Source organism: Cyclopterus lumpus, chromosome 18 (assembly GCF_009769545.1).
Source record: "Cyclopterus lumpus isolate fCycLum1 chromosome 18, fCycLum1.pri, whole genome shotgun sequence".
In the NCBI taxonomy this organism is placed as follows: domain Eukaryota; kingdom Metazoa; phylum Chordata; class Actinopteri; order Perciformes; family Cyclopteridae; genus Cyclopterus; species Cyclopterus lumpus.
This window is the reverse complement of record NC_046983.1, coordinates 247,277-275,267: the sequence shown is the minus strand read 5'-3', so window position 1 is coordinate 275,267 and position 27,991 is coordinate 247,277. Positions and strand designations below refer to the sequence as shown.

The window sequence follows — 27,991 nt, the reverse complement described above, 5'->3', positions numbered from 1 at the left end:
GTGCGCCCCCCCCCAACCCCCCCACCCCCCCACCCTCCAAAAACACCAGTCTTCCTCATCTGCCCCCCGTCCCCCTCTTGCTAGCCTGGTGCTGGCAGACGGAGGGATAGAGGAGGCGAGCGAGGGCAGACAGACGGAAGAGGAGAGAGAGAGAGAGAGGGGGGGGGGGCGACAAAGAGAGAGAGAGAGACATCAACCATGAGTGTGTAAGTGTGTGTGGAAATGTTTGTGTGTGAGTGTGTGTGTGTGTGAGTGTGTGTGTGTGTGTGTGTGTGTGTGGATATGGACTGCCTCTGCATTGTCACCACCAAGGTAAGAGCAGACCGCTCGCTTGCATCCGCTAAAACACAGACACACACACACGTTTTATGAAGACACACGTGTGTCCTCATAAACCACCAAAGTCGGGTATTATGTCTGTAGTTGCTGATTTCGTCATGTTTTCATTTAATATGCTGCGTCTCCCTCTCTTTTCACATGTCTATCCGTGTGTGTGTGTGTATGTGTGTGTGTGTGGTTACCGTGGCCACATTAGCATGTATGTTAACTCAGGATAGCTCCAGCCGTTAGCTAGCTGTTAGTAGGGCTGGAGGACATTCACATCAGCACAAAAACATTTTTTCCAGACATTTCAAATGATGCAGTCACGTTTGATCCAGATTTGAGTGAGAAAACAAACCTGGATCCGTAACAATGTGTTTTAATTAGAATGAAGAGCAACAGGTCGCGTCTTGTCCTCCCGATGTGTTTAAAATGCACCGTCACTCTGATCTGTTGCGTTCGTTCACGTCGGTAAACGTAAGATTCTTGTTGTCCGTCAAAGTAAAATGGAGGTAAGTAAGAGAACCATGGCATCAAACCATATAACAAGAAACTAATTAGGAGATACAAAGATTATTTAAGCCCTGGTCTGGATGTATACTTACAGGTGTTTTAGCCGTGGTCTGTTAATACATTTACAGTTGTTTTAGCCCTGGTCTGATCGTATATATATACAGGATATTTTAGCCCTAGTTTGGTGGTATACAATATTTACAGGTGTTTTAACCCTGGTCTGGTTGTATACTTACAGGTGTTTTAGGCCTGGTCTAGTTGTATACTTATCGTATATATACACAGGATATTTTAGCCCTGTTATGGTCGTTTATTCACAGGGATTTCAGCGCTGGTCTGATTGTATATTTACAGGTGTTTTAGCGCTGGTCTGATTGTATACAGACCAGGTTATTATTGTAGGAGATTTTAATATTCATGTGGATATTGATAATGATTGCCTTAGTGCTGCATTTATCTCATTGTTGGACTCGATTGGCTTCTGTCAGAGAGTACAGAAACCCACTCACTGCTTTGGCCACACCCTCCACCTTGTTCTTACATATGGCATTGACATTGAGCATTTGGAGGTCTTCCCACAGAACCCTCTTCTGTCAGACCATTACCTCATAACTTTTGAGTTTATACTCCCGGAGTGTACACCGTTAGTCAAAAGTTTCTACACCAGATGTCTAACTGACAGTGCTGTAGCTACATTTAAAGAAGAGATTCCTTCTGCATTTGATTCAATACCACGTCTCAATGTGACGGAGGACTCCTGTGCTAACTTTAGTCCATCCCAGATTGATCATATTGTCGATAGTGCTACAGGCTCACTGAGAATGACACTAGACTCGATAGCCCCACTGAAGAAAAAGACAGTGAGGCAAAGGAGGTTTGCTCCCTGGTAGAACCCTCAGACCCGCGACCTAAAGCGAACTTCACGAAAGCTTTAAAGCATATGGCGTTCCACCAATCTGGAAGAATCATACTTAGTTTGGAGAGATAGTCTTAAAACATATAAAAAGGCTCTCCGTAATGCCAGAGCAGCCTATTACTCATCAGTAATAGAGAAAAATAAGAACAACCCCAGGGTTCTCTTTAGCACTGTAGCCAGGCTGACAGAGTCACAGCTCTGTGGAGCCGTGTATTCCTATAGACCTCAGTAGTAATGACTTCATGAACTTCTTCAAGGAAAAGATTTTAACTATTAGAGGCAAGATTGATGATCTCTTGCCCTCAACTACTACCGATCTGTCATCAAGTGGAGTGGCCTTGGAAACGGCTGTATGCCCTGGTGTATATTTGGATAGCTTTTCTCCCATTAACCTAGACCAATTGTCTTCAACGGTTTCTACTTCTAAACCGTCTACCTGTCTCTTGGACCCCATCCCAACGAGGCTGCTTAAAGACGTGTTGCCTTTAATTGGCACCTCTCTGCTGGATATTGTTAATGTGTCTTTGCTAACAGGCCATGTACCACATTCCTTCAAAGTAGCTGTAATTAAACCTCTCCTGAAGAAGACCACTTTTAATCCAGAGGTGTTGGCTAACTACAGACCGATCTCTAACCTTCCCTTCCTCTCTAAGATCCTTGAGAAAGTAGGACTCATCTCTGTACTGGTCTTGTTAGACCTTAGTGCTGATAAAGGACTCATCTCTGTACTGGTCTTGTTAGACCTTGGTGCTCATAAAGGACTCATCTCTGTACTGGTCTTGTTATACCTTAGTGCTGATAAAGGACTCATCTCTGTACTGGTCTTGTTAGACCTTGGTGCTCATAAAGGACTCATCTCTGTACTGGTATTATTAGACCTTAGTGCTAATAAAGGACTCATCTCTGTACTGGTCTTCTTAGACCTTAGTGCTGATAAAGGACTCATCTATGTACTGGTCTTGTTAGACCTTGGTGCTCACAAAGGACTCATCTCTGTACTGGTCTTCTTAGACCTTAGTGCTGATAAAGGACTCATCTCTGTACTGGTCTTGTTAGACCTTGGTGCTCATAAAGGACTCATCTCTGTACTGGTATTATTAGACCTTAGTGCTAATAAAGGACTCATCTCTGTACTGGTCTTGTTAGACCTTAGTGCTGATAAAGGACTCATCTCTGTACTGGTCTTGTTAGACCTTAGTGCTGATAAAGGACTCATCTCTGTACTGGTCTTGTTAGACCTTAGTGCTGCGTTCGACACCATTGATCATGACATCCTATTACAGAGACTGGATCAGTCGATTGGCATTTCAGGTACCGCACTAAGTTGGTTTAAATCCTATTTATCAGATCGATCTCAGTTTGTATTTGTAAACGATGAAGCCTCAATGACCACCAACGTTAATCACGGAGTTCCACAAGGTTCTGTGTTTGGACCAATTTTATTTACCTTATATATGCTTCCTTTGGGCAACATTATCAGGAAACACTCCATAAACTTTCATTGCTATGCAGACGATACTCAATTATATCTATGGATCAAACCAGAGGAGACCAACCAGCTCGCTAAAATTCAAGAATGTCTTAAAGACATAAAAACATGGATGACCTGCAACTTCCTGATGTTAAACTCAGACACAACTGAAGTTATTTTACTGGCCCTGAACACCTCAGAGATCAATTATCTGGTGATGTGGTTTCTGTAGATGGCATTGCCCTGGCATCCAACACCACTGTAAAGAATCTCTAGTTATCTTTGACCCAGACTTGTCCTTTAACTCCACGTTAAGCAAATCTCAAGGATTGCATTTTTTCATCTACGTAACATTTCAAAAATCAGACACATCTTGTCTCAAAAAGATGCAGAAAAGCTGGTTCACGCGTTTGTTACTTCCAGACTAGATTACTGCAACTCCTTATTATCAGGCTGCCCTAATAAGTCTCTTAAGTCCCTCCAGTTGATCCAGAATGCTGCAGCTCGTGTACTCACAAAAACTAAGAAAAGAGATCACATGACTCCTGTATTAGCTGCTCTGCACTGGCTCCCTGTAAAATCAAGAATCACATTTAAAATTATTCTCCTCACCTACAAAGCCTTGATTGGTGATGCACCATCATATCTTAAGGAGCTTGTAGTACCATATTGCCCCACTAGAGAGCTGCTCACTAAATGCGGGGCTACTTGTGGTTCCTAGAGTCCTAAAAAGTAGGATGGGAGCCAGAGCCTTCAGTTATCAAGCTCCTCTTTTATGGAACCAGCTTCCACTTTCAGTCCTGGAGGCAGACACAGTCACCTCATTTAAGAATAGACTTAAGACTTTCCTCTTTAATAGTGCTTATAGTTAGGGCTGAATCAGGTTTGCCCTGGTCCAGCCCCTTGATATGCTGTTATAGGCTTATAGGCTGCTGGGGGATGTTTTAGGATACACTGAGCACCTATCTCATCGTCTCTCTCCTATGGATGAATTTACATCTCTCCATTGCACCTTATTAACTCTGCTTCCTCCCCGGAGTCGTTGTGACTTCACGTCTCATAGGGTCCATTGGACCTGGAGGTGTCTGATGCTGGTGAGCCGGCCTCCCATTGGCCCTGCTGATGCCCCGCCCCCCCTCCTCTCTACCTCCTTCTGTTTCATGGATTGGAGTTCCATTCATACATTGTCATATTCATGTAATGTGTTTATGTAACTTTGTAAATGCTGTTCATTCTGTACACATGACATCTATTCATCTGTCCATCCGGGGAGAGGGATCCTCCTCTGTTGCTCTCCTGAAGGTTTCTTCCCTTTTTTCCCTGTCAAAGGTTATTTTTGGGGAGTTTTTCCTGATCCGATGTGAGGTCAAAGGTCAGGGATGTCTATGTGTACAGATTGTAAAGCCCTCTGAGGGGAGTTTGTGATTTGTGATATTGGGCTATACAACATAAACTGAATTGAATTGAATTGGTATCAGTGTAATGAGAACACTGTACATACTGATATCAGTAAAATGGAGACAATGGACATACTGGTATTCATGTATTGGGAAAACTGGACATACTCGCATCAGTGTAATGGGTACACTGGACATACTGGTATCAGGATAATGGGTACACTGGAAATACTGGTATCAGTATAATGGGAACACTGGACATACTGGTATCAGTATAATGGGAACACTGGACATACTGGTATCAGGATAATGGGAACACTGGACATACTGGTATCAGGATAATGGGAACACTGGATATACTGGTATCAGTATAATGGGAACACTGGACATACTGGTATCAGTATAATGGGAACACTGGACATACTGGTATCAGGATAATCGGGACACTGGAAATACTGGTATCAGTGTAATGGGAACAGAGATGCTTATGCTAACGCCTCATGTGATCTGTGTCTCTGCAGAAGTATCGTTACCAAGATGATGAGACTCCGCCTGCCGACCCCAGCCCCAGTCACATGACCCACGGACGCAGCATAGAGCTGAGCCACGCACACCTGGACGGATACACACACCCTGCCGCACTCACCGTACGCGCATACACACACATACACACACACACACACACACACACACACACACACACACACACTGCTCTGCTTCGCCATTAGATGACGCTGTTTCTGATTAAAACTGAGCTCCTTTATAAAGAGTTGCATCTAACAGGTCTAAGCATGGAGAAGGTTTCTCTGGTGCTTGAGAGTCTTGTAGGGGCCTTGGGGAGGTTTGGGAAGTTATTGAAGAGGTTCAGCGGTCCTTGACAATTGTCCTAGGAGTCCTTGACAAACCCTCTAGGTCAGGGTATTTGAGAAAACTCTGGAGTTCTTTGAGGGAGGTTCTACTGAGATTGTACTGTGGGTCCTTGAAGAAGATCCAGAGACCCTTGTGGAGAATCCAGAAGTCCTTGAAGAAGATCCAGAGACCCTTGAGGATAATCCAGAAGTCCTTAAAGAGGATCCAGAGATCCTTGAGGAAGATCAGAGATCCTTGAGGATTATCAGAGATTCTTGAGGAGGCTCCAGAGATACGTGGGAAGGATCCAGAGATCATTGAAGGTTATCCAGAGGTCCTTGAAGCGGATCCAGAGATCCTTGAAGCAGATCCAGAGGTCCTTGAAGAGGATTAGAGATCCTTGAAGAGGATCCATCTGGTTTGTGTGATCTGAGGTCAGCTGTTCTTACTATTCACTTAGAGCTGAGATCAGTTCTACAGCCAGAGGGAGTTCATCTCTGTTAATTACTGACACACACACACACACTCACACACACACACACACACACACACACACACACACACACACACACACACACACACACACACTTACTCAGCATGAGCTCCATCCCTCTGCTTTTTTTGCTTGGCCATCACCATGATAACGCCGACAATGGGGAGGGAGGGGGGGGGGGCAGAAGAGGAGTTACCATGGCAACAAGATTAGCCTGAATGTGTGTTTACTGAAATCATTGTATCTGTAAGAATGAATTCACTCTCTCTGTCTCACTCTCTGGGTCTCTATTAGTCTCACTCTCTTGGTTGCTATCGGTCTCACTCAGACCTGAGGACTATATCTGTGTTAGAAGACACTTCACTACAGAACAACAAGCTGGAGGACTATATCTGTGTTAGAAGACACTTCACTACAGAACAACAAGCTGGAGGACTATATCTGTGTTAGAAGACACTTCACTACAGAACAACAAGCTGGAGGACTATATCTGTGTTAGAAGACACTTCACTACAGAACAACAAGCTGGAGGACTATATCTGTGTTAGAAGACACTTCACTACAGAACAACAAGCTGGAGGACTATATCTGTGTTAGAAGACACTTCACTATAGAACAACAAGCTGGAGGACTATAACTGTGTTAGAAGACACTTCACTACAGAACAACAAGCTGGAGGACTATATCTGATGTTAGAAGACACTTCACTACAGAACAACAAGCTGGAGGACTATATCTGTGTTAGAAGACACTTCACTACAGAACAACAAGCTGGAGGACTATATCTGTGTTAGAAGACACTTCACTACAGAACAACAAGCTGGAGGACTATATCTGTGTTAGAAGACACTTCACTACAGAACAACAAGCTGGAGGACTATATCTGTGTTAGAAGACACTTCACTATAGAACAACAAGCTGGAGGACTATATCTGTGTTAGAAGACACTTCACTACAGAACAACAAGCTGGAGGACTATATCTGATGTTAGAAGACACTTCACTACAGAACAACAAGCTGGAGGACTATATCTGTGTTAGAAGACACTTCACTACAGAACAACAAGCTGGAGGACTATATCTGTGTTAGAAGACACTTCACTACAGAACAACAAGCTGGAGGACTATATCTGTGTTAGAAGACACTTCACTACAGAACAACAAGCTGGAGGACTATATCTGTGTTAGAAGACACTTCACTATAGAACAACAAGCTGGAGGACTATATCTGTGTTAGAAGACACTTCACTATAGAACAACAAGCTGGAGGACTATATCTGTGTTAGAAGACACTTCACTATAGAACAACAAGCTGGAGGACTATATCTGTGTTAGAAGACACTTCACTATAGAACAACAAGCTGGAGGACTATATCTGATGTTAGAAGACACTTCACTACAGAACAACAAGCTGGAGGACTATATCTGTGTTAGAAGACACTTCACTATAGAACAACAAGCTGGAGGACTATATCTGTGTTAGAAGACACTTCACTATAGAACAACAAGCTGGAGGACTATATCTGTGTTAGAAGACACTTCACTACAGAACAACAAGCTGGAGGACTATATCTGTGTTAGAAGACACTTCACTACAGAACAACAAGCTGGAGGACTATATCTGTGTTAGAAGACACTTCACTACAGAACAACAAGCTGGAGGACTATATCTGTGTTAGAAGACACTTCACTACAGAACAACAAGCTGGAGCAAAGACACTTCTCAGGGAAGTGAGGAAATTATAAAATGTTCTTTTTATTGCATTTACAGCATTTGGAGCTTTTTCCTTTTGTGTATTCACTGCCACGATGAAACTCCCTGATGCTCTCGCTCTCTCTATCTGTGGATCAATGTCTCTCTACCACTCTCTCTCTCACACTCTCTCACCCCTTTGTGATGTCATTATTCTGCCAACCCAGAGCTAAAGAGAGAGAGAGAGCCTGTGTGAGAGAGAGAGAGAGAGAGAGAGAGTGGTAGAGGTAGGGAGAGGGAGAGAGAGAGAGAGAGAGAGAGAGTGGTAGAGGTAGGGAGAGAGAGAGAGAGAGAGAGAGAGAGAGAGAGGTAGGGAGAGAGAGAGAGAGAGAGAGGTAGAGGTAGCGAGAGAGGGAGAGAGAGAGAGAGGTAGAGGTAGCGAGAGAGAGGTAGAGGTAGGGAGAGAGAGAGAGAGAGAGGTAGAGGTAGGGAGAGAGAGAGAGAGAGAAAGGTAGAGGTAGCGAGAGAGGGAGAGAGAGAGAGAGGTAGAGGTAGCGAGAGAGAGGTAGAGGTAGGGAGAGAGAGAGAGAGAGAGGTAGAGGTAGGGAGAGAGAGAGAGAGAGAGGTAGAGGTAGGGAGAGAGAGGTAGAGGTAGGGAGAGAGAGAGAGAGAGAGAGAGAGGTAGAGGTAGAGGTAGCGAGAGAGAGAGAGAGAGAGAGAGAGAGAGGTAGAGGTAGCGAGAGAGAGAGAGAGAGAGAGAGTGGTAGAGGTAGGGAGAGAGAGAGAGAGAGAGGTAGAGGTAGGGAGAGAGAGAGAGAGAGAGAGAGGTAGAGGTAGCGAGAGAGAGAGAGAGAGGTAGGTAGAGGTAGCGAGAGAGAGAGAGAGAGAGGTAGAGGTAGGGAGAGAGAGAGAGAGAGGTAGAGGTAGCGAGAGAGAGAGAGAGAGAGGTAGAGGTAGCGAGAGAGAGAGAGAGAGAGAGAGAGGTAGAGGTAGCGAGAGAGAGGTAGAGGTAGGGAGAGAGAGAGAGAGAGGTAGAGGTAGGGAGAGAGAGAGAGAGAGGTAGAGGTAGCGAGAGAGAGAGAGAGAGAGAGAGGTAGAGGTAGCGAGGTAGCGAGAGAGAGAGAGAGAGAGAGAGTGGTAGAGGTAGGGAGAGAGAGAGAGAGAGAGAGAGAGAGAGAGGTAGAGGTAGCGAGAGAGAGAGAGAGAGAGAGAGAGAGGTAGAGGTAGCGAGAGAGAGAGAGAGAGAGAGAGAGAGAGAGGTAGAGGTAGCGAGAGAGAGAGAGAGAGAGAGAGAGAGAGAGGTAGAGGTAGCGAGAGAGAGAGAGAGAGAGAGAGAGAGAGGTAGAGGTAGCGAGAGAGAGAGAGAGAGAGAGAGGTAGAGGTAGCGAGAGAGAGAGAGAGAGAGAGAGAGAGAGGTAGAGGTAGAGAGAGAGAGAGAGAGAGAGAGAGAGAGTGGTAGAGGTAGGGAGAGAGAGAGAGAGAGAGGTAGAGGTAGGGAGAGAGAGAGAGAGAGAGGTAGAGGTAGCGAGAGAGAGAGAGAGAGGTAGGTAGAGGTAGCGAGAGAGAGAGAGAGAGAGAGAGAGAGAGAGGTAGAGGTAGGGAGAGAGAGAGAGAGAGAGAGAGGTAGAGGTAGCGAGAGAGAGAGAGAGAGAGAGAGAGGTAGAGGTAGCGAGAGAGAGGTAGAGGTAGGGAGAGAGAGAGAGAGAGAGGTAGAGGTAGGGAGAGAGAGAGAGAGAGGTAGAGGTAGCGAGAGAGAGAGAGAGAGAGAGAGGTAGAGGTAGCGAGAGAGAGAGAGAGAGAGAGAGAGAGAGTGGTAGAGGTAGGGAGAGAGAGAGAGAGAGAGGTAGAGGTAGGGAGAGAGAGAGAGAGAGAGGTAGGTAGAGGTAGCGAGAGAGAGAGAGAGAGAGAGAGAGAGGTAGAGGTAGCGAGAGAGAGAGAGAGAGAGAGAGAGAGAGAGAGGTAGAGGTAGCGAGAGAGAGAGAGAGAGAGAGAGAGAGAGGTAGAGGTAGCGAGAGAGAGTGGTAGAGAGACTTAGACCCACAGAAGCTGTGCAGTGGAGAAGAAAGAGAGCGAGCGGAGGAGGAAGGAGGGAGGAGGGAGGACAGAGAACCAGAAACAGCCTCTCTCTCTCTCTCTCTCTTTCTCTGTTTTCTGTTCTCGTTCGGATTCGATCGCTCTTCATTCCTCTCCATCTCACCAAAGGTTCTTCTGGTTTATCACCTCTCTCTCTTTCTGTCTCCCCCCTCTCTGGATGAACGAGGGACGACTGAGTGATGTGCTGAGCTGTCAGTCATGTCGGAGGCTTCGTTAACGGGTCCAGGAAACAACACCTAACGAGCTTCTTCTTCTGCTGAGAGGCTCCCCCCTCCTCCCCCTCCATCTCTTTCTTTCCTGTTGGCTTGTTAATTATTCATCCGTCACTCCATCAGTCTTTATGTAACAGCCGTCCTCCTGAAGAGAGAGAGAGAGGCAGAGAGAGAGAGACAGGGAGTGATGTTTGTGTCAGTGTGGTACGCTAAGAAGATGGGAAGACGATTCATCAACAACGTGAGGCGAGCAAAGAGACACAGGCAGAGGATGATGGTAGGACCTCTTTCATTAACACAAATCACAGCGGCTCTGATTAGCGTGCGATTGGACCGCTAATGTTGGTTCTACTCTGCTTGGATTCTGTTCACATGCTCGGCTCTCCTCTCCTTCTGGACCTGGCTAACTCTACTTAGCAACATGTTAGCTTTAGCAACATTACAAATGCATTTATTTTACTGTAATTAGCTCCGACACTAAGCTTCGGCTGAAAGTGACGACTGTAGACGTTTCTCTTTCTCTTTCAGGAGCTACAACTTAGATTCGTGGCTTATATTGTTGGCTTTAGTGAGCTGAAATACTGACAGTTTGGATTTCAATCAGCTACTTTAATCTTAAAATGTATTTTGGTAAGCTAGTATGTCGTGGTCCAGACTGGTATGTCGTGGTCCAGACTGGTATGTCGTGGTCCAGACTGGTATGTCGTGGTCCAGACTGGTATGTCGTGGTCCAGACTGATATGTCGTGGTCCAGACTGGTATGTCGTGGTCCAGACTGGTATGTCGTGGTCCAGACTGGTATGTCGTGGTCCAGACTGGTATGTCGTGGTCCAGACTGATATGTCGTGGTCCAGACTGGTATGTCGTGGTCCAGACTGGTATGTCGTGGTCCAGACTGGTATGTCGTGGTCCAGACTGGTATGTCGTGGTCCAGACTGGTATGTCGTGGTCCAGACTGGTATGTCGTGGTCCAGACTGATATGTCGTGGTCCAGACTGATATGTCGTGGTCCAGACTGGTATGTCGTGGTCCAGACTGGTATGTCGTGGTCCAGACTGGTATGTCGTGGTCCAGACTAGTATGTCGTGGTCCAGACTGGTATGTCGTGGTCCAGACTGGTATGTCGTGGTCCAGACTGGTATGTCGTGGTCCAGACTGGTATGTCGTGGTCCAGACTGATATGTCGTGGTCCAGACTGGTATGTCGTGGTCCAGACTGGTATGTCGTGGTCCAGACTGGTATGTCGTGGTCCAGACTGGTATGTCGTGGTCCAGACTGATATGTCGTGGTCCAGACTGGTATGTCGTGGTCCAGACTGGTATGTCGTGGTCCAGACAGGTATGTCGTGGTCCAGACTGGTATGTCGTGGTCCAGACTGGTATGTCGTGGTCCAGACTGGTATGTCGTGGTCCAGACTAGTATGTCGTGGTCCAAACTGGTATGTCGTGGTCCAGACTGGTATGTCGTGGTCCAGACTGGTATGTCGTGGTCCAGACTGATATGTCGTGGTCCAGACTGGTATGTCGTGGTCCAGACTGGTATGTCGTGGTCCAGACTGGTATGTCGTGGTCCAGACTGGTATGTCGTGGTCCAGACTGGTATGTCGTGGTCCAGACTGATATGTCGTGGTCCAGACTGGTATGTCGTGGTCCAGACTGGTATGTCGTGGTCCAGACTGGTATGTCGTGGTCCAGACTGGTATGTCGTGGTCCAGACTTGTATGTCGTGGTCCAGACTGGTATGTCGTGGTCCAGACTGGTATGTCGTGGTCCAGACTTATATCTCTTCGTACAAAATTGTCTCAGATTCATATATCTTGGTCGAGACTCGTATCACGTGGTCCAGACTCATGTTTTGGTCCAGACTAGTATCTCGTGGTCCAGTATCTTGTGTTCCAGACTCAAATGTTGTAGTCTAGACTAGTATCTTGTGGTCCAGACTAGTATCTTGTAGTCGAGACTCATATCTCTTGGTCCAGAATTGTATCTTGTGGTCCAGACTCGCATCACGTGGTCAATAGACTGATATATTTTGGTCATCTCACTTACAAAAGCTTTATTTAACAATCAGTATAACAGAATAAAACATTTTTAAGACGAGAAGAATAAATCAACACAGCGTTGAATATTAATTTGTCTCCACACAACATATCACATCCTTATAGCACCATATTCCTCCAAGTCCTCCATGTTGTTCATGCTTTGGAAAAAAGTCAATCCAGACTCTGGCTTTGACTAAGGACTTGAAGACAGGAAGTGCTTCCTGTCTGGTCCTGCCCCCCACTCTGCTCTTCCTGCTGCTGTAGATGGCCAGCTTGGCCTCTCCCCCCACCAGGTTGAGGAGCTGCCACTTGGAGGCGTTAAGCTTCCTGTAGCAGACCCCGAGGATACAAAGTCTTTTACAGTCATAAATACAGTGAAACACAGTCTCCACAGCCTCGCATAATGGACATGGATTAGACACAATGGGATTAAGAACAGAGATAAAACTGTTGACGGCAACAGTCCTCTTCTTAATGGGAGGTTCATGTGGAACCCTCCACTGGAGATCTCCAGTCATCTTCTTAATGGGAGGTTTATAGATGACCCTCCATCCTGGTCTTACCCCAGAGCCCAGCCCCAGTTCCTGTCTCCACACTGTGTCTGCGGAGTCCGGTATCTCCTCTCCTCTGCGGAGAGGAGATACCGCAATTGGTGACGTCCCTCCATACCACCTCTGTCGGAAATGTCAGATATTTCTGGATAAACTGGAACCTGAATGTTGCCACTCTGCTGTAAAAAAAAAACAAGTCCTCCACGCTGATCTTGAGCACAAGGTTGAGCTTCTCACTCCTGTTGTCCAGGACAATAAGGAGCTGCGTCCTGTGAGACACCACGTGCTTCAGCAGGGGGGGCTTGCACCCCGAGGAGACCTCCCTCACCTGCAACAGCACCTTCCCGTGTCTCACCAGCTCTCTGATCAGAACCTCGTCCCTAATAAACGGAAGCACGTTGGCCACAATGACTCTGACCGCCGGTGTTACGAGCAGCAGAACCGGCACCACCGTGTCTTTCACCACGATCCCTTTCACCACCACCATGTTCACCTTCTCCACGCTGTCGAGAAAGATCTCGACCGCGCTGTTCATGCGGGCGGTGGCCTTCACGCTGCCGTGGCCCACCACCCACCCCACTGCCAGACTGCAGTCCTCCACCGAGTAAACAGACCCACCACCCACCCCACAGCCAGACTGCAGGACTCCACTGAGCACTCAAGCACGGCGCAAGCTTCACGTTGTGCTTCCTGTCAACCAGCTCTGGTCCATAGTGCCGTGTAAAACGCCGCCGAGCACGCGCCGGCCGTGCACCTAGTACCACCACACCACAACACCACCGTGACACTACCACATACATCTCTAGTAAGTGTAGTAAGTAACAAATACTGATAGAAACCACCATTACCTACCTCACTAACACTCTTGGCTCACAACCTCCATGCTCACGCTCAGAGAGAGAGAGAGAGAGAGAGCTGTCATGGGAAGTTAAGAGGTTTAATTAATTCACAGTGAACTGTAACTGCCTCTTTCTCTCTCTGTTATTTAACTCTACTGAAGCTCCTCCAAGTCCTCCAGAGACAAACACAGTGAGTGGTGGATTGTTGACAGCTGTGCAGTCCTGCAGGGACCCTATTCAGGACAGAGAGACAGACAGACAGACAGACAGAGGAACAGACAGACAGACAGACAGACAGAGGAACAGGCAGACATAATGTTGGTTAAACAGTAACAGTAGCCTCCAAAACACCAGGCTGTGGCAACACTCATCAACCTCATAATTGCATCTGATAAAGGACTCATCTCTGTACTGGTCTTGTGAGACCTTAGTGCTGATAAAGGACTCATCTCTGTACTGGTCTTGTTAGACCTTAGTGCTGATAAAGGACTCATCTCTGTACTGGTCTTGTTAGACTTTAGTTCTGATAAAGGACTCATTTCCGTACTGGTCTTGTTAGACCTTAGTGCTGATAAAGGACTCATCTCCGTACTGGTCTTGTTAGACCTTAGTGCTGATAAAGAACTCATCTCTGTACTGGTCTTGTTAGACCTTAGTGCTGATAAAGGACTCATCTCTGTACTGGTCTTGTTAGACCTTAGTGCTGATAAAGGACTCATCTCTGTACTGGTCTTGTTAGACCTTAGTGCTGATAAAGGACTGTTGGGTTGTAGTGAATTTTATATATATTTGCACATGTAGAAAGGAGAAGTTTATGTTGTAAATTAATACATAAAGAAAGATATGATAATTAATTTGGGATATTATGAGGAATATTCTGGAGGAATGTATTATGAAACATAAGAGAGGATCACTGTTTTATTATTCTGTTTTAATGACAAATGTAATGATTAACTATATGATGCATGAGAATGAATGATGTTTTATTGTTTAGACAATAGTTAAAATGGATGCCGATTGAAACCTAATGTGTTGCTTTTATTCTGAAGGCAGGATAATAGGGTTTTATTCTGAAGGGGAACTTCCTGTCCTTGACCGGAAGTGTGAGCTTTGACCTCGCCAGCTTATCAATTGGCTTAGCGAACAGAACTGCGGCATCCTTTGAACTGACCAATAGAACTAACCCTTAGGTGTGAATTCATTTGCATGACCAGACTAACGACCGAGCATTTGTTCTGGGGAACATGGTTCTACTGGTCTGGAGACTTGGTTCTACTGGTCTGGAGACTCGAGACAGCCCCGGTCTGTTGCTCCTTGGGAGCTGCAGTCCGTCTGTGGAGAGTTCCTCCTTTCTGGCCCCACGATCGTGAACGCTACATGAGTATTATCTTTGCCATTAAATATTGTTAAACTTTAACTCATTGAATCCTGAATTTCCTGCGGCCACGGGACCCGGAGCTTTGAACACAAATCTTACAGGACTCATCTCTGTACTGGTCTTGTTAGACCTTAGTGCTGATAAAGGACTCATCTCTGTACTGGTATTATTAGACCTTAGTGCTGATAAAGGACTCATCTCTGTACTGGTCTTGTTAGACCTTAGTGCTGATAAAGGACTCATCTCCGTACTGGTATTATTAGACCTTAGTGCTGATAAAGGACTCATCTCTGTACTGGTCGTGTTAGACCTTAGTGCTGATAAAGGACTCATCTCTGTACTGGTCTTGTTAGACCTTAGTGCTGATAAAGGACTCATCTCTGTACTGGTCTTGTTAGACCTTAGTGCTGATAAAGGACTCATCTCTGTACTGGTATTATTAGACCTTAGTGCTGATAAAGGACTCATCTCTGTACTGGTCTTGTTAGACCTTAGTGCTGATAAAGGACTCATCTCTGTACTGGTCTTGTTAGACCTTAGTGCTGATAAAGGACTCATCTCTGTACTGGTCTTGTTAGACCTTAGTGCTGATAAAGGACTCATCTCTGTACTGGTCTTGTTAGACCTTAGTGCTGATAAAGGACTCATCTCTGTACTGGTCTTGTTAGACCTTAGTGCTGATAAAGGACTCATCTCCGTACTGGTCTTATTAGACCTTAGTGCTGATAAAGGACTCATCTCCGTACTGGTATTGTTAGACCTTAGTGCTGATAAAGGACTCATCTCTGTACTGGTCTTGTTAGACCTTAGTGCTGCGTTCGACACCATTGATCATGACATCCTATTACAGAGATTGGATCAGTCGATTGGCATTTCAGGTACCGCACTAAGTTGGTTTAAATCCTATTTATCAGATCGATCTCAGTTTGTATTTGTAAACGATGAAGCCTCAATGACCACCAACGTTAATCACGGAGTTCCACAAGGTTCTGTGTTTGGACCAATTTTATTTACCTTATATATGCTTCCTTTGGGCAACATTATCAGGAAACACTGCATAAACTTTCATTGCTATGCAGACGATACTCAATTATATCTATCGATCAAACCAGAGGAGACCAACCAGCTCGCTAAAATTCAAGAATGTCTTAAAGACATAAAAACATGGATGACCTGCAATTTCCTGATGTTAAACTCAGACAAAACTGAAGTTATTTTACTGGGCCCTGAACACCTCAGAGATCAATGATCTGGTGATGTGGTTTCTGTAGATGGCATTGCCCTGGCATCCAACACCACTGTAAAGAATCTCTAGTTATCTTTGACCCAGACTTGTCCTTTAACTCCACGTTAAGCAAATCTCAAGGATTGCATTTTTTCATCTACGTAACATTTCAAAAATCAGGCACATCTTGTCTCAAAAAGATGCAGAAAAGCTGGTTCACGCGTTTGTTACTTCCAGACTAGATTACTGCAACTCCTTATTATCAGGCTGCTCTAATAAGTCTCTTAAGTCCCTCCAGTTGATCCAGAATGCTGCAGCTCGTGTACTCACAAAAACTAAGAAAAGAGATCACATGACTCCTGTATTAGCTGCTCTGCACTGGCTCCCTGTAAAATCAAGAATCACATTTAAAATTATTCTCCTCACCTACAAAGCCTTGATTGGTGATGCACCATCATATCTTAAGGAGCTTGTAGTACCATATTGCCCCACTAGAGAGCTGCGCTCACTAAATGCGGGGCTACTTGTGGTTCCTAGAGTCCTAAAAAGTAGGATGGGAGCCAGAGCCTTCAGTTATCAAGCTCCTCTTTTATGGAACCAGCTTCCACTTTCAGTCCTGGAGGCAGACACAGTCACCTCATTCAAGAATAGACTTAAGACTTTCCTCTTTAATAGTGCTTATAGTTAGGGCTGAATCAGGTTTGCCCTGGTCCAGCCCCTTGATATGCTGCTATAGGCTTATAGGCTGCTGGGGGACGTTGAAGCAACACTCTGCTGTTGCAAAACTTGGCTTGGCTTTAATAACACACGGCTGTAATAACACCTGGCTGTAATAACCCACAGCTATAACAACAGTCGGCTGTAACAACACTCGGCTATGGCAACAGTCGGCTGTATCAACACTCGGTTGAAGCAACACTCGGCTGTAATAACACTTGGCTGTATCAACACTCGGTTGTATCAACACTCTGTTGAAGTCGGCTGTAGCAACACTCGGTGTAGCAACAGTCATCTTTAATAACACCCGGCTGTAGCAACAGTTGGCTTTAATAACACTCGGCTGTAATAACAGTCGGCTGTATCAACACTCGGTTGTATCAACACTCTGTTGAAGTCGGCTGTAGCAACACTTGGTTGAAGCAACACTCGGCTGTATCAACACTCTGTTGAAGTCGGCTGTAGGAACACTTGGTTGAAGCAACACTCGGCTGTATCAACACTCGTCTGTAGCAATGCTCGGCTGTAGCAACACTCGGCTGTAACAACACTCGGTGTAGCAACAGTCATTGTAATAACACTTGGCTGTAGCAACAGTTGGCTTTAATAACACCCGGCTGTAACAACCCTCGGCTATAGCAACAGTCGGCTTTAATAATACCCAGCTGTAATAACACCCGGCTGTAATAACCCACGGCTATAGCAACAGTCGGCTGTATCAACACTCAGCTGTAGCAACAGTTGGCTGTATCAACACTCGGCTGTCGCAAAACTTGGCTGTAACAACACTCGGCTGAAGAAACACTCGGCTGTAGCAAAGGTCATCTGTAACAACACTCGGCTGTAGCAACACTCGGCTGTAACAACACTCGGTGTAGCAACAGTCATTGTAATAACACTTGGCTGTAGCAACAGTTGGCTTTAATAACACCCGGCTGTAACAACCCTCGGCTATAGCAACAGTCATCTGTAATAACACTCGGCTGTATCAACACTTGGCTGCATCAACACTCGGCTGTATCAACACTTGGCTGTATCAACACTCGGCTGAAGCAACACTCGGCTGTAGCAACAGTTGGCTTTAATAACACTCAGCTGTAGCAACACATGGCTGTAATAACCCTCGGCTGTAGCAATACTCGGCTGTAACAACACTCGGCTATAGCAACAGTCGGCTGTAATAACACTCGGCTGTAGCAACACACGGCTGTAATAACCCTTGGCTATAGCAACAGTCGGCTGTAGAAACACCTGGCTGTAATAACCCACGGCTATAGCAACAGTCAGCTTTAATAACACTCAGCTGTAGCAACACACAGCTGTAATAACCCACGGCTATAGCAACAGTCGGCTGTAATAACCCACGGCTATAGCAACAGTCGGCTGTAATAACCCACGGCTATAGCAACAGTCGGCTTTAATAACACTCGGCTGTCATAACCCTCGTCTGTAGCACCTTAAAGTAATCCAACTGACGTCTCCACAGGAAGTGATGTAATAATCATGATGTGAGAGAGGGAGGCAGGGAGGGGTTGTCACCATAGCTACAGTTACAGTTGCCTGGTAACCGGCCCCCTGAGACCTCGACAGCAGTTACCATGGTGTTGCCGTGGAGACGAGCAGAGAGATGCTGCATGAGATTAAAACTGTTTGGTGTTTTTACAGATGAATGGATCAGAAGGAGAACTGGAGTACGAGGAGATCACTCTGGAGAGGGTGAGACACATACACACTATACACACACATACTACACACTATTATACACACACTATACACCCTGATACACACATAATACACACTGTTACACACTTTACACACATACTACACGCTATACACACATAAGGTGAGCTGGAGTACGGAGATCACTCTGGAGAGGGTGAGACACATATATACAAACTATACACCCTGTTACACACTTTACACACTATACACACACAGTTACACACTATACACACAGATACTACACGCACACTATACAAACACATAATACACACTGTAACATATAATACACACTTACTACATACACACCATACACAGACTGTAACACCCATTAACACACACTATAACACACAGTACACACAACATACATACACAACATGTGTGTTACAGTGTGTATTCTGTGTGTTTCCGCTGTGAGTTGCTTTTAGAAACTGTTTTAAAGCTCCAGAAAGAGAAAACAGCTTATTTTAACACAGCGGTTATTTTAGGAATCAAACACGTGAACTTTAACCTGCCGCTTGGGTTCAGACGTCTTAAAGCGACAGGACACAACTCTTATCCTGAACCAGCACGGAGTCCTGAACTCAGAAAGAAGGTAAGAACAGAGAGGAGAGCAACAGAGGAGGATCCCTCTCCCCAGATGGACAGAAGCAATAGATGTCATGTGACCACATGAACAATAGATGTCATGTGACCAGATGAACAATAGATGTCATGTGACCAGATGAACAATAGATGTCATGTGACCAGATGAACAATAGATGTCATGTGACCACATGAACAATAGATGTCATGTGACCAGATGAACAATAGATGTCATGTGACCAGATGAACAATAGATGTCATGTGACCAGATGAACAATAGATGTCATGTGACCAGATGAACAATAGATGTCATGTGACCAGATGAACAATAGATGTCATGTGACCACATGAACAATAGATGTCATGTGACCAGATGAACAATAGATGTCATGTGACCAGATGAACAATAGATGTCATGTGACCACATGAACAATAGATGTCATGTGACCACATGAACAATAGATGTCATGTGACCAGATGAACAATAGATGTCATGTGACCAGATGAACAATAGATGTCATGTGACCACATGAACAATAGATGTCATGTGACCAGATGAACAATAGATGTCATGTGACCAGATGAACAATAGATGTCATGTGACCAGATGAACACTAGATGTCATGTGACCAGATGAACACTAGATGTCATGTGACCAGATGAACAATAGATGTCATGTGACCAGATGAACAATAGATGTCATGTGACCAGATGAACAATAGATGTCATGTGACCAGATGAACAATAGATGTCATGTGACCAGATGAACAGTAGATGTCATGTGACCAGATGAACAATAGATGTCATGTGACCAGATGAACACTAGATGTCATGTGACCAGATGAACACTAGATGTCATGTGACCAGATGAACAATAGATGTCATGTGACCAGATGAACAATAGATGTCATGTGACCAGATGAACAATAGATGTCATGTGACCAGTTAAACACTAGATGTCATGTGACCAGATGAACACTAGATGTCATGTGACCAGATGAACAATAGATGTCATGTGACCAGATGAACAATAGATGTCATGTGACCAGATGAACAATAGATGTCATGTGACCAGATGAACAATAGATGTCATGTGACCAGAATGAACAGAGTTACATAAACGTTAAATGAATATGACAGAATGTATGAATAATGAGTAGTAGGCATGGACCACGATCCAGACCTCCACAATCCATGAAACAGAAGGAGGTAGAGAGGAGCGGGGGGGGGGGGGGGGGGGCATCAGCAGGGCCACGGAGGCAGGAGGCATCGCAAAAGAGGCGGGACCAATGAGGTTGGCCTTTGAGGCAGGAAGCACAAAGAAGGAGGCAGGGCCAATGAGAAGGATGCCAGGTCCAGACCAGGGGCTGGATGCAGGAAGCAGGGGCAAGGAGTCAGGACCAGCTTCAGACACCTCCAGGTCCAATGGACCCTATGAGACGTGAAGTCACAACGACTCCGGGGAGGAAGCAGAGTTAATAAGGTGCAATGGAGAGCCTTCAGTTATCAAGCTCCTCTTTTATGGAACCAGCTTCCACTTTCAGTCCTGGAGGCAGACACAGTCACCTTATTTAAGAATAGACTTAAGACTTTCCTCTTTAATAGTGCTTATAGTTAGGGCTGGATCAGGTCTTGCATTGGCCCTGCTGATGCCCCGCCCCCCCTCCTCTCTACCTCCTTCTGTTTGATGGATTGGAGTTCCATTCATACATTCTGTCATATTCATGTAATGTGTTTATGTAACTCTGTAACTCTGTTCATCTGGTCACATGACATCTATTCTTCTGTCCATCCGGGGAGAGGGATCCTCCTCTGTTGCTCTCCTGAAGGGTTCTTCACTTTTTTCCCTGTCAAAGGTTATTTTTGGGGAGTTTTTCCTGATCCGATGTGAGGTCAAAGGTCAGGGATGTCTATGTGTACAGATTGTAAAGCCCTCTGAGGGGAGTTTGTGATTTGTGATATTGGACTATACAAAATAAACTGAATTGAATAACACATCCCTGTGTATTAATTTGTGTTGATGTGTAGTAATGTGTGTTAATGTGTGTGTGTTAATTAATGTGTGTGTTAATGTGTGTGTTAATGTGTGTGTTAATGTGTGTTTTAATGTGTGTGTTAATGTGTGTGTTAATGTGTGTTAATGTGTGTGTTAATGTGTGTGTTAATGTGTGTTAATGTGTGTTTTAATGTGTGTGTTAATGTGTGTGTTAATGTGTGTGTTAATGTGTGTGTTAATGTGTGTTAATGTGTGTGTTAATGTGTGTGTTAATGTGTGTTAGTGTGTGTGTGTTAATTAATGTGTGTGTTAATGTGTGTGTTAATGTGTGTGTTAATGTGTGTGTTAATGTGTGTGTTAATGTGTGTTAATGTGTGTGTGTTAATTAATGTGTGTGTTAATGTGTGTGTTAATGTGTGTTTTAATGTGTGTGTTAATGTGTGTGTTAATGTGTGTGTTAATGTGTGTGTTAATGTGTGTTAATGTGTGTTTTAATGTGTGTGTTAATGTGTGTGTTAATGTGTGTGTTAATGTGTGTGTTAATGTGTGTTAATGTGTGTGTTAATGTGTGTGTTAATGTGTGTTAGTGTGTGTGTTAATGTGTGTTAATGTGTGTGTTAATGTGTGTGTTAATGTGTGTTAATGTGTGTGTTAATGTGTGTGTTCAGGGGAACTCTGGTCTGGGCTTCAGCATTGCAGGAGGAACCGACAATCCTCACATCGGAGACGATCCGTCCATTTTCATCACCAAGATCATTCCTGGAGGAGCTGCCGCCCAGGATGGACGGCTCAGGTGAGACCCTCACCTGGCTCCAACCTAGACCTGGTTGTTACCTTGACCTGGCTCCAACCTAGACCTGGTTGTTACCTTGACCTGGCTCTAACCGAGACCTGGTTCTAATCTAGACCTGGCTCCAACCTAGACCTGGTTGTTACCTTGGCCTGGCTCCAACCTAGGCCTGGTTGTTACCTTGACCTGGCTCCAACCTAGACCTGGTTGTTACCTTGACCTGGCTCCAACCTAGGCCTGGTTGTTACCTTGACCTGGCTCCAACCTAGGCCTGGTTGTTACCTTGACCTGGCTCCAACCTAGACCTGGTTGTTACCTTGACCTGGCTCCAACCTAGACCTGGTTGTTACCTTGACCTGGCTCCAACCTAGACCTGGTTGTTACCTTGACCTGGCTCCAACCTAGGCCTGGTTGTTACCTTGACCTGGCTCCAACCTAGACCTGGTTGTTACCTTGACCTGGCTCCAACCTAGGCCTGGTTGTTACCTTGACCTGGCTCCAACCTAGGCCTGGTTGTTACCTTGACCTGGCTCTAACCGAGACCTGGTTCTAATCTAGACCTGGCTCCAACCTAGACCTGGTTGTTACCTTGACCTGGCTCTAACCGAGACCTGGTTCTAATCTAGACCTGGCTCCAACCTAGACCTGGTTGTTACCTTGACCTGGCTCCAACCTAGACCTGGTTGTTACCTTGACCTGGCTCCAACCTAGGCCTGGTTGTTACCTTGACCTGGCTCCAACCTAGGCCTGGTTGTTACCTTGACCTGGCTCCAACCTAGACCTGGTTGTTACCTTGACCTGGCTCCAACCTAGGCCTGGTTGTTACCTTGACCTGGCTCCAACCTAGACCTGGTTGTTACCTTGACCTGGCTCCAACCTAGGCCTGGTTGTTACCTTGACCTGGCTCCAACCTAGGCCTGGTTGTTACCTTGACCTGGCTCCAACCGAGACCTGGTTCTAATCTAGACCTGGCTCCAACCTAGACCTGGTTGTTACCTTGACCTGGCTCTAACCGAGACCTGGTTGTTACCTTGACCTGGCTCCAACCTAGACCTGGTTGTTACCTTGACCTGGCTCCAACCTAGACCTGGTTGTTACCTTGACCTGGCTCCAACCTAGGCCTGGTTGTTACCTTGACCTGGCTCCAACCTAGGCCTGGTTGTTACCTTGACCTGGCTCCAACCTAGACCTGGTTGTTACCTTGACCTGGCTCCAACCTAGGCCTGGTTGTTACCTTGACCTGGCTCCAACCTAGATCTGGTTGTTACCTTGACCTGGCTCCAACCTAGGCCTGGTTGTTACCTTGACCTGGCTCCAACCTAGGCCTGGTTGTTACCTTGACCTGGCTCCAACCTAGATCTGGTTGTTACCTTGACCTGGCTCCAACCTAGGCCTGGTTGTTACCTTGACCTGGCTCCAACCTAGGCCTGGTTGTTACCTTGACCTGGCTCCAACCGAGACCTGGTTGTTACCTTGACCTGGCTCCAACCTAGACCCGGTTGTTACCTTGACCTGGCTCCAACCGAGACCTGGTTGTTACCTTGACCTGGCTCCAACCTAGACCTGGTTGTTACCTTGACCTGGCTCCAACCTAGACCTGGTTGTTACCTTGACCTGGCTCCAACCTAGACCTGGTTGTTACCTTGACCTGGCTCCAACCTAGACCTGGTTGTTACCTTGACCTGGCTCCAACCTAGACCTGGTTGTTACCTTGACCTGGCTCCAACCTAGACCTGGTTGTTACCTTGACCTGGCTCCAACCTAGGCCTGGTTGTTACCTTGACCTGGCTCCAACCTAGGCCTGGTTGTTACCTTGACCTGGCTCTAACCGAGACCTGGTTCTAATCTAGACCTGGCTCCAACCTAGACCTGTTTGTTACCTTGACCTGGCTCCAACCTAGACCTGGTTGTTACCATGACCTGGCTCCAACCTAGGCCTGGTTGTTACCTTGACCTGGCTCCAACCTAGACCTGGTTGTTACCTTGACCTGGCTCCAACCTAGGCCTGGTTGTTACCTTGACCTGGCTCCAACCTAGACCTGGTTGTTACCTTGACCTGGCTCTAACCGAGACCTGGTTCTAATCTAGACCTGGCTCCAACCTAGACCTGGTTGTTACCTTGACCTGGCTCTAACCGAGACCTGGTTCTAATCTAGACCTGGCTCCAACCTAGGCCTGGTTGTTACCTTGACCTGGCTCCAACCTAGACCTGGTTTTAATCTGAACCCATTTGTATCCTGAACCAGGTTCTTACCTAAACCTTGTTCTAACCTTGGGGTGACTGTGGGTCAGTGGTTAGCATGTCTGTCTTTTAATCAGGGGGTTGGCAGTTCAATCCCCGCCCTAGTCAATGTGTCCTTGGGCAAGACACTGAACCCTGTGTTGTTCCCCGTAGCTGTAAAGTGTCTTTGAGTATCTTAAAAAGCGCTATCTAAATTAAATGGATTATTATTATTAACCTAAACCCGATTGAAACCTGAACCCAGTTTTTTCCTAAAACTGGTTCTAAAATAAACCTGGTTGTAACCTGAACCTGGTTCTAAAATAAACCTGGTTGTAACCTGAACCTGGTTCTAAAATAAACCTGGTTGTAACCTGAACCTGGTTCTAATATAAGCCGGTTGTAACCTGAACCTGGTTCTAAAATAAACCTGGTTGTAACCTGAACCTGGTTCTAATATAAGCCGGTTGTAACCTGAACATGGTTCTAACATAAACCCGGTTGTAACCTGAGCTCGGTTCTTTAATAAACCTGGTTCTAACATAAGCAGGTTGTAACCTGAACCCGGTTCTAACATAAGCCGGTTGTAACCTGAGCCCGGTTCTTTAATAAACCTGGTTCTAACATAAGCCGGTTGTAACCTGAGCCCGGTTCTTTAATAAACCTGGTTCTAATATAAGCCGGTTGTAAACCTGAGCCCGGTTCTTTAATAAACCTGGTTCTAATATAAGCCGGTTGTAACCTGAGCCCGGTTCTTTAATAAACCTGGTTCTAATATAAGCCGGTTGTAACCTGAGTCCGGTTCTTTAATAAACCTGGTTCTAATATAAGCCGGTTGTAACCTGAGCCCGGTTCTTTAATAAACCTGGTTCTAACATAAGCCGGTTGTAACCTGAGCCCGGTTCTTTAATAAACCTGGTTCTAATATAAGCCGGTTGTAACCTGAGCCCGGTTCTTTAATAAACCTGGTTCTAATATAAGCCGGTTGTAACCTGAGCCCGGTTCTTTAATAAACCTGGTTCTAATATAAGCCGGTTGTAACCTGAGCCCGGTTCTTTAATAAACCTGGTTCTAATATAAGCCGGTTGTAACCTGAGCCCGGTTCTTTAATAAACCTGGTTCTAACATAAGCCGGTTGTAACCTGAGTCCGGTTCTTTAATAAACCTGGTTCTAATATAAGCCGGTTGTAACCTGAGTCCGGTTCTTTAATAAACCTGGTTCTAATATAAGCCGGTTGTAACCTGAACCCGGTTCTTTCATAAACCTGGTTCTAATATAAGCCGGTTGTAACCTGAGCCCGGTTCTTTAATAAACCTGGTTCTAACATAAGCCGGTTGTAACCTGAGTCCGGTTCTTTAATAAACCTGGTTCTAATATAAGCCGGTTGTAACCTGAACCCGGTTCTTTCATAAACCTGGTTCTAATATAAGTTTGTTGTAACCTGAACATGGTTCTTACCTGAACCCGGTTCTAACATAAGCCGGTTCTAACCTGAACTTGGTTCTTACCTGAACCTGGTTCTTACCTGAACCCGGTTCTTTCATAAACCTGGTTCTAACATAAGTTTGTTGTAACCTGAACATGGTTCTTACCTGAACCCGGTTCTAACATAAGCCGGTTCTAACCTGAACTTGGTTCTTACCTGAACCCGGTTCTTACCTGAACCTGGTTCTTACCTGAACCCGGTTCTTTCATAAACCTGGTTCTAACATAAGTTTGTTGTAACCTGAACATGGTTCTTACCTGAACCCGGTTCTAACATAAGCCGGTTGTAACCTGAACCCGGTTCTTACCTGAACATGGTTCTTACCTGAACCCGGTTCTAACCTGAACCTGGTTCTTACCTGAACCCGGTTCTAACATAACCCGGTTCTAACCTGAACCTGGTTCTTACCTGAACCCGGTTCTTAACCTGAACCCGGTTCTTACCTGAACCTTAAAACCAGGTCCGAACCCTGTGACACCAGTACTGAGGGCCAGACGTCCTCTCAGCGGTGGTTCTGTCTTTGTCTCCAGGGTGAACGACAGCATCGTGTTCGTGAACGACGTGGACGTGCGTGAGGTCACTCACTCCATCGCGGTGGAGGCGCTGAAGGAGGCGGGGCCTGTCGTCAGGCTCTACGTCCTGCGGCGACGCCCACCGAGCGAACGCATCACACAAATCAAACTGATGAAAGGGCCTAAAGGTAGGAAACGAGATGAGGAGAGGAAACAGCTGTAGTGGTTACAGATCATTTCAGAATATAAATGCTATTTTCGGTTATTGGACTTCTGTCTCCTCTGGTTCTGTTTCACCGTGTTCCGCTGAAAGGTTTTAAATGTGGATTAAAAGTGTTCCAGTAGGAACCGCCCTCGCTCAAAGGTTTAACCCTCTGGAGTCCATGGACGCCGGCACGTCCTATGGTGTTCATATCTCCGCGGTTAAAAGGCACATAATTATGGTTCTGATGTTGTAATCTGTAGACGTTCTACTTCCGTGTTCTTCTTCTCACAAGATCGTATGTGATTCACACAGCGAGCCAAGAGCCTGGACAACTAACCAATGAACACTCAGTAACTCACTAAGGACCTCCCACCTTACGCTTCAGTAAAACAGTCGTTTTCAGTCAGTACATAGTTAGTTTTTATATAAAGGACATTGTTCTGGTTTGAAAAAAAGACTAAAATACATAGTAAAACCAAAACGGTTGTAATGTTCATTTGTTATGTGCATACATCCCATAATACTTGATCTGTAGTATGAAAGTGGAGTGACAGACCACATGTTGACATTTATTACATGTATCACTATTGTATTCACATATTCCACCACTTGAACCTAAGGCTTTGGTAAACTAATTTAAAACACCACAACAGTTGGTCCACATGAGTAAAGGAATGTTTCTACAAGAGATTTGAAGAATTATAATAAATCTGACCGCTTCACACTGAGCCTGAAGACAATGGTGCTCCATCACATAGACAGATGAGATGGTTCTGCATGATGTGTAACACGTGAATTTAAGAAATGATGTAAAATCGAGAAAAGGACCTTGGACCCCTGAGGGTTGTTAAGCTGTCTTGACCTGTCCCTGTGTGTCCTTATCTGGTCCTGTGTGTCCTTATCTGTCCCTGTGTGTCCTTATCTGGTCCTGTGTGTCCTTATCTGTCCCTGTGTGTCCTTATCTGGTCCTGTGTGTCCTTATCTGTCCCTGTGTGTCCTTATCTGTCCCTGTGTGTCCTTATCTGTCCCTGTGTGTCCTTATCTGGTCCTGTGTGTCCTTATCTGGTCCTGTGTGTCCTTATCTGGTCCTGTCCCTGTGTGTCCTTATCTGTCCCTGTGTGTCCTTATCTGTCCCTGTGTGTCCTTATCTGTCCCTGTGTGTCCTTATCTGTCCCTGTGTGTCCTTATCTGTCCCTGTGTGTCCTTATCTGGTCCTGTGTGTCCTTATCTGGTCTTGTGTGTCCTTATCTGGTCCTGTCCCTGTGTGTCCTTAACTGGTCCTGTGTGTCCTTATCTGTCCCTGTGTGTCCTTATCTGGTCCTGTCCCTGTGTGTCCTTATCTGGTCCTGTGTGTCCTTATCTGGTCTTGTGTGTCCTTATCTGGTCCTGTCCCTGTGTGTCCTTATCTGATCCTGTCCCTGTGTGTCCTTATCTGGTCCTGTGTGTCCTTATCTGTCCCTGTGTGTCCTTATCTGGTCCTGTCCCTGTGTGTCCTTATCTGGTCCTGTGTGTCCTTATCTGGTCTTGTGTGTCCTTATCTGGTCCTGTCCCTGTGTGTCCTTATCTGATCCTGTCCCTGTGTGTCCTTATCTGGTCCTGTGTGTCCTTATCTGGTCTTGTGTGTCCTTATCTGGTCCTGTCCCTGTGTGTCCTTATCTGGTCCTGTCCCTGTGTGTCCTTATCTGATCCTGTCCCTGTGTGTCCTTATCTGGTCCTGTGTGTCCTTATCTGGTCCTGTCCCTGTGTGTCCTTATCTGGTCCTGTGTG

The 27,991-nt window shown here is 45.7% G+C and overlaps 1 protein-coding gene across 1 annotated transcript in view; it reads left to right on the top strand.

Annotated features, from left to right (window-relative positions):
- The first annotated feature begins 245 nt into the window (after positions 1–245).
- Positions 246–27,991, top strand: part of dlg4b (discs, large homolog 4b (Drosophila)) — a 50,560-nt gene continuing 22,814 nt past the window's right edge. Inside the window, exons 1-5 of the mRNA XM_034556982.1 lie at positions 246–312; positions 5,140–5,265; positions 18,375–18,425; positions 21,678–21,802; positions 26,038–26,207. Of these exons, the coding sequence (XP_034412873.1) occupies positions 283–312; positions 5,140–5,265; positions 18,375–18,425; positions 21,678–21,802; positions 26,038–26,207 (502 nt within the window). The 5' untranslated portion in view covers positions 246–282. The remainder of the gene's footprint in view (positions 313–5,139; positions 5,266–18,374; positions 18,426–21,677; positions 21,803–26,037; positions 26,208–27,991) is intronic.